The sequence below is a fragment of the Limulus polyphemus genome, unplaced genomic scaffold (genome assembly GCF_000517525.1).
Source record: "Limulus polyphemus unplaced genomic scaffold, Limulus_polyphemus-2.1.2 Scaffold5392, whole genome shotgun sequence".
NCBI lineage: Eukaryota > Metazoa > Arthropoda > Merostomata > Xiphosura > Limulidae > Limulus > Limulus polyphemus.
Genome location: NW_013671002.1, coordinates 37,064 through 44,789, shown reverse-complemented (window position 1 = coordinate 44,789; position 7,726 = coordinate 37,064). Strand labels below are relative to the sequence as shown.

General features: G+C 32.8%; 1 protein-coding gene across 1 annotated transcript in view; it reads right to left on the bottom strand.

Moving 5' to 3' along the window:
- The window catches only part of LOC106472512 (transcription initiation factor TFIID subunit 4-like), a gene marked incomplete at its 3' end in the record, with an annotated part of 34,391 nt that extends 27,914 nt beyond the window's left edge, over positions 1–6,477 (bottom strand). The window contains exon 1 of the mRNA XM_013933168.2: positions 4,778–6,477. Within this exon, the coding sequence (XP_013788622.2) occupies positions 4,778–6,382 (1,605 nt within the window). The remainder of the gene's footprint in view (positions 1–4,777) is intronic.
- Between the last annotated feature and the right edge of the window lie 1,249 nt (positions 6,478–7,726).

Sequence of the window (7,726 nt, the reverse complement as noted above, 5' to 3'; positions counted from 1 at the left end):
TAGTATTTCTGTTATCCGTTTCTTTATAAAACTACTAAAACAATGTTACACTAGTGTTTCTGTTATCCGTTTCTTTATAAAACTACTAAAACAATGTTACACTAGTGTTTCTGTTATCCATTTCTTTATAAAATTACTAAAACAATGTTACACTAGTGTTTGTTATCCATTTCTTTATAAAACTACTAAAACAATATTACACTAGTGTTTCTGTATTCCCTTTCTTTATAAAACAATGCTATGCTAGTGTTTCTACTATACATTTATGTATAAAACTACTAAAACAACAGTAGTAACTACAAACTTTCTGATGGTATACGTGAGCGTCTTTTTTCAAATTTTTGCTGAAGAAGAGGATAAAAAAGCCCCTGAAAGAAGGCATATTTCCTCTCTTTTATAGACTTTTTGTTTCCATCACCCATAGTTGGCTAGCTCAATTACCGTAATTTTTAATACAGTAATTGGAAACTGTTTGACAGTGTACATGGGCTATTTTTGTTTTAACATTTATGTGCGGGAAGATGGATAAATAAAACCCTGAAATAGGGCACATTTCCACTTTGTTTATAAACTTTTGGTTTTGAATTTCAGGACAAATGTACTTAATCAGTTAAATGAATCAACTATTACTTCCACAAAGCAGGGAATGCAATTAGCTTCTAATGAGATAATATTCCTTCAAAAACTGCAGAACAGTTTACATTTTCTCATTCCATCATTAATCAGATTTACTTTTTGTCTATTTGTTTGAAGACTATAAACTATGTCAATGTGCACACAGACTGTTGTTTTATAGCTGATGAAAAATGACAGTCTGGAAATAAAGTACAGTATAGCATTGACATTAAGAGAACTTCTGTAACAGAATGATGTTAAATTGATATCGAAAGTAACTTTAATGAATATCTGATTACACCAAGACATCAAGTTCATTCTGTGTGGGAGAGGAGTCTCTACCCATACTCCTTCAGATAAAGGGACTCCCAAATTTTAAGAAACAAAAAGACACTTGCAAAAAATAAAATTATCTGTATTGTCCCACAATTAAAAGTGTTTTGTTTACTTACAGTTTACTACTGCTCTGTATAGGTGAAAACATTTCCATCACAAAACAACAGAATGAAATTTAATAAATTTATACATTTTATCTATTTTTCAAAATTCTAAATATAACTTAGCCTGTCAATAAAAAATCAGATGTTAACTCATTGCAAACTTCAGTTTACCTAGATTTGGGTTAGAATTATAATAAGTTAAATCATCAGACTGAATCTTGTTAGAGATATCACATTACTTTCTACTCCTATCTACTCATTTACGTATCTTCATTTCACTGCTTTTAGCTGTTACTCTTTTGTTCCACCTCAATCTAAACCAAGGCAACCACTAGGATTCCTGCAAGATTAATAATGGCTTCATACATGCTTAATCACTATTCAGCTGGTTCATTAAGTCCATTTTTACAAGTACAAGGTATAAGAGTGTACAACAAATTTATGTGAGATCCTCCCACGTAAATGGAGGCAAAAATGTGATAGAAACTATGTGTGATCCCCATTTCTCAAGCTGCAGTTAAAACCATGTTTGTACACATTTTTTCCCTTTTCCACAGAAAATTTAATATTAGTCAGATGTCAGCATAAAAACAAGACAAAATCTGTAAGGATTTATTACGTAGCCAAGAATATAGTCACAAATATCATTCACTATATCTTACCCTCGATGGTATAGAAAAAAAAATGCATACATTTAAATTAAGATAGTTTACCACAGTTTGAAAAATGGATTCAAGCACTAGTTTCTACTGCAAATATTTAACTTTAAATAGTATACTGTAGATTTCTAATGCTGCAGGTGTTTTTATATTTTATCCACTACTGTGAACAATACGTCTCATGGAGTTCAAAGTCCAAGATTAACCTAGATATAAAATTCACATATTCTTGTTAATGAAAATATATCACCCTTCTTCCATCTTATGTGCACACTATAAATATATTCTACAAGATATGATTTACATATACCAAGCCTCAAAGTTCTGATAGCTGCTTCTATTTCTACTTCCTACCCCATTTCAATATTTAATATACAGATTTGTATAATATTCCATGAGAACAATGGTGCTTCAAACTTATGTTTTTTCATTAACATTTCAAATGTTGTAACTCTGTGTATCATCAATCTCTGAACCATTTATTAATCTTGTTTTTTATCCCTCGATTTTGCAACTAACCCCAGATAAAAAATACGTACATTATGGCAGGATATAAGAGCATATAACTGTGTATAAAACAAGATGTGGAGGTGACAGCAAGCCAAGAATATTTGTAAGATATAACACTTTGCATTAAAAAAAGGAAAAAGGAGGTCATTATTCAAGTTCATATGCTTTGAATTCATGGGAAATGCATTAAAAAACACAATAGGTATTTTTAATAAAAATAAAATGTATAAATATAGCAAACTGTGTAAACCTCATTATTATTATTACAGTAAAAAAAATATCATAAAACAATCCCAACCAGTAGGAAAAAATACACACACATATATATATACATGTATGTATTTCCAATATCAGTAGCCATCTGTGTTTCTATTCATATTATAAGGATAACTATCTTGTCAAACACTGTCCGAAGGGATGATACACCTGATTATATCACCTTTGTTCCACTACATGTCCTGTCAGTCATTGACATGTACAAACAATAACAAACTAGCATCTTAGCAACAATGTGATTTTTATCAACTAAGGATAGCTTCTTTTGTTAAATTATGTAGGTTTTACAAAAATTACACATTTTAAAATTTAGAGCAATTCTTGTGTTAAAATCTGTATCTCTCATTGTACCTGTATATTGAAATAAATTATCACCACTTGGTCACATCTCTTTAATCTTATGAAAAAACACACAGCATCCTCGATATTAAATGTGATTGTTGAAGAAACTTAAAACCCTTTGTTTAACATTAAGCTAAAGCAAAAAAAAAAAGCACTGGTCATTTTCATACGAGTTATGAATCTAACACAAGTCATTATAACCTTGTACAAAATTCTGTCGAGGCTTCTTCTGAAATAATGTATGCAGTATTGGTTCTCAACACCTACAGTAAGTTTATCAATATGTTGGGAAATCAAGCTTCTAACGTTACGACGAGTAGTTTAGATTTTAAGATTGGATGAAATTTGATTCAGGTGTTCAAAAATGTAAGGATTTTGAACAGTCTTCCTGTGAGTTGTCCATTTAAATATGTGAATGTAAAATGTTGATTTAAATAATGTTTGGCTTTTAGAAGTTTAGATGCAATCTTGCTCTTCAATACAATTATTGTTCTTTTCACTAAGTTTCCACTTTCCTAATCAAAAAAATTCTAAAAATTAATCTAAACCTACCTAATTAAAATAACCTTTCAGAGAAAAATTACTAGATCATAATTTAGTTTTACAATAATACACATTCAATATGACAGTACAAAGTGCTAGAATAATTCCTGCTGTTACGTCCGAAGATGATTTAACTTTTCAAGTGTTAGGAAGCAAACTGTAGAGACAATCACAGAACTACTCCAAAGCTTAGGTGCTATTACAAATTTTATCTTTTAAAAGATTTTAAAAATATTTCCTGACAGAGTACAAACCAAAAAAACTTTTATTCCAGACTTCCATTTAAAAAAAAAGGCTTAAAAATCAATAAACTTCATAAATATTCTCTCTAAGAATTAAGGAAATATTAGCACTAAAATTCATTTAACAAACTAACCACCTGATAACTTTTGTATCATTTCCTTAAAACAACATTCATTTTCAATGCAAAAGCTGCATTTGTTACTTAACAATAAAACACAGAACTATTTTACATTAAAAATCTGTTGAATTTCAAATAGTATAAAATATTTTTTTACTAAAATGATGTGTGAACCTGTTAGATTTTGTTCTGAATCAGTAACTGTATGCTTAAAGTAAAAAAAAAAACACCTGTAAATAATTGTAAAACTTTTCTATTTCAATAAAAGTTAAATCCATGATATGCTTAGTTCTTTTTATATTATTTTTTAAGACTATTCACCTAAAAGACAAAGTGAACTCTTTCATAAGCATCTCAAACCCCATTACTGACTGTGTTTGAAGCACATAACTTTTAAACTCTGTTTTGGAATTAATAATTTTAATTTTTTTCACTCAAATTCTACTGGATGCAAAAAAAATACAAAATCAGACATTGCCACAATGATATATGTGAGTAGATATAACTTCCAAGATAATTAGGGCAACGTATACCTACATCATGGCCTAATTAATCTTTAAATTTACCATTTACTAATTTTACTTTGTTCTTCTTAATCAATTAGTGTTATGACTCACACGGGTAACCAATTAACCAAAATTAGGGTTTCTCATTATAACTGTATTTGATTATTCAAATGCTTTACTTGTTGTTAAGCTCCCCAGATAATGTGCTAATTGTGTCCTACCTGTCACGTGTATCGGAATCTGACTTATTAGTTATAGCATTGCAAGTTTTATTTTTATTAGTTACTCAACTCAATTAACAAATAAAAAAGCATTTTTTTAGTCAACTCGTGTAAAAATAAGTTTGTTTTTGGCTATCTTGTGAGAATAATCAATTAGCTGAATGTAACTGATTAATGAGTCCAATACCACTAATCATCCAGTTTTGTTTAGAACTACTTTCAAATTCCTGATTGGAAACAAGCCTTTGAACACAGCCTTAGTATATTTTAAGATTTTGTATAACTGCCTTAATTGTAAAATTACCTGACCAGCCATTTGTATTCCAGGTCCACCAGGTCGCGCCGTAATCACCTGAGGTGATGGTGCAAGGCGAACAGGATTACTTAAGACTACTCTAGGTGCCAAAGCTTTTTGGCTTGTAGTTCCTGTATTTGGGCGGGCAGCACTCACACTGGCTAAATGAACTCCAGGAAGAACTGTAGGATTGGTTACTACTTGATTAAAAATGGTAACAGGTTGCTGTGATTGTAATGTTATCGCCTTTGAAACAGCTTGCACAGGCACACTAAGAGAGTTGTTCATTTGAATAACATTACTTGTCAGGTTCTGTGTGTGAGAAGTTCCACTTAACTGCTTTAGCACAGTACCATCTTTCAACTGTTTTTGGTCTTTTTGTTCATTTAAAATAGGTCTCACACCAGTCAAATTTTGTTTGGTTTCTGAAGTGTTCTGCTGAGAAATAGTTGGGGTTCCATGTGCTAAACTACGAATGACATGTGGCTGTTGTGAAACTAAATTTCCTTGAAGATTTGCCAAGTTAAAAATTGCTCCAGCACTACTAGAACTGGCTGTCACATTGCTATTTGATGATGAATTGCCTAAAACAGTGGTTCCAGTAACTACAGGCATCACTGGCTGTCCTGAATGACTGACAATAACATTTCCATTTAAACCTAGACCAACATTTGTTCCTGAAATACCAATATTTCCATTTGGAACAGCTGAAGCAGCCTTGGCTTGAGGTTGAACAGTAGGTCTGACATTACTTGTACCCACACCATTTGTACTATTGTTAATGGCCGAATTCAACTCTGTTCCAACTTGTTGTAATGAATAAACTGTTTTCATGTTATTGTTTGATATTGCAATGGGACGTATTGCCCCTGGCACTGAAGACACAGGTCTTATCGCAATAGCAGATCCTGAACCAGCAGGTCTGACATTCACACTAACTCTTCCACCAGCAAGACCTGTTGAGTCTTGCGGAGTTGTAACACTAATACTAGGTCTGACATTCGCGTTAGGCCTAGGAATCTGCAACTGACTAATATATCCACTTGCTGGTAGGCCTAATGCGCCAGTTAGGGTTACCATTACAGAGTTAGCAGATGCACCAAGAGAATTAATTGCTCTGGTTGCGATTGAAGAATGAAGAGCTATATTTGTGTCGTTAACTTCACCAGATGTGCTAATAGTTCTTGAGTCACTTCCTGACCTCTCATTCTCATGACCGTGTTGATTGTGAGTCTGTTGATAACTTGCTAACGTCAGGCCTGAAGCAATGTCGGAGCTTGACGACGCTACGATAGGCCTACTAGCTTTTTCTCCATTCTGTAGTCGTTGTTGGACCCTTGCGCTCGAATTAATATGTGTACTACTAATATCGTTGTTTGTTATCGAGCTTGTATATGTATCTCGACTAGGATTCTGAACACTCGAAGATGACAACTGAGATTCCAGCGAACCTACGAGAGCAGTCACGGCCGATTCATCGACCTCTGAGAGCAGCATATCATCCAACGTCTTTGCTGACTCCATTTTCGTGGTAGAAACACAAATGCGGGATTGCGCACGCGTGATACAATGGATCATGTCGTTTGCTGTGGGTACGACCCACTTCGACTCCATTTTAACGTTGACCTTAATAGCGTTTACGTTGACGTGTGTTTTGAGTTACGACAGATTGCTGTTCAAGAATTGCACAAAACTATTCTACAGATCTTCTTCTTCAAATATTTATATATTTGGGATAGTTTTATTTTTCAGTGTGTCCGTGAAATAATGCTGAACTGACGGTGGTGATACTTGACGGTCAGATTCGATTTCTTCCGACATAACTCTACTCAGTAGTCACTGTAGGAAGGAGAGAAAGACACGTAACAGGATCCGACATGGCAGACAAAACCACGATGTAGTCGTGTGCCCTATATTTTCTTATTTTCGTAAAAAATTGTTTTCAAATATTTAAAGAGCTTTCTAACTTGAAAAAATTGCATAAAACGTATGAATTTAGTATTGTATAAATGTTAAGATAAGGTAAAACAGATCAAAAGTGCTGTATATTTGGCTATGTCAAAGTATTTACTTATCAATGGTGAAAATGTTAAAATTATCGATTATTTTTGACAAACAGTAACAAGTCATCAGCGTTGCGCTTTACAGTATCTTTCCGAGAGAATTAATGTAATGTGCTGTTACTGAGAAAATTGTAATTCTCTATTAGTTTAGGAATATAATAAAGTTAAAACTTTATTTTTAAACAAATCCGATTAATTTTTAATGTTGTGTACGATAACATCTTTCGTATCTGCTACCGTTTTAATTTCAACTATCTATCTTGCTTTTTTACTGTCACTCGGTGGGTCAGAGGTAAGTTGACAAATTTCCAACGCTAAATAACGGTGTTCGATTCCCGCGGTTAATAGAATATAGATAGATTATTGTGCAGCTTTGAAATAAGAAAACAGTATCAAACGCTTCATTGCTTTTGATGTTCTCCTACATGCTAAAGTATTTTGCTCAAAATAGACAGTTAAAACTTCATACATAACCAGTTATACTTAGTTTACAATCCTCTAATTTGTAGAGCAACCTTAAGCGTAGGACTTATAATAGAAATACTAATGAGATATCTAAAACTTATAGATAGTATTATGTCGGTCGTCATAGCGAAATGTCGGGCATAAATAGAACGGTTTCTGTAGTTTATCAGTGAAGCAGAAATTTGGAATTCCCATACAGGGAAGTAATTACTATCAAAAAGGAAAAAAAACAAATCCGAATAATCCAATAAATAAGCCCCTAGTGGCACAGCGGTATGTCTGCGGACTTACAACGCTATAATTCGGGTTTCGATACCTGTGGTGGGCAGAGCACAGATAGCCCATTGTGTAGCTTTGTGCTTAAGTACAAACAAACCAATAAATAAATACCATATTTTGTCAGCCCACTTGTGTATATATATATATATAT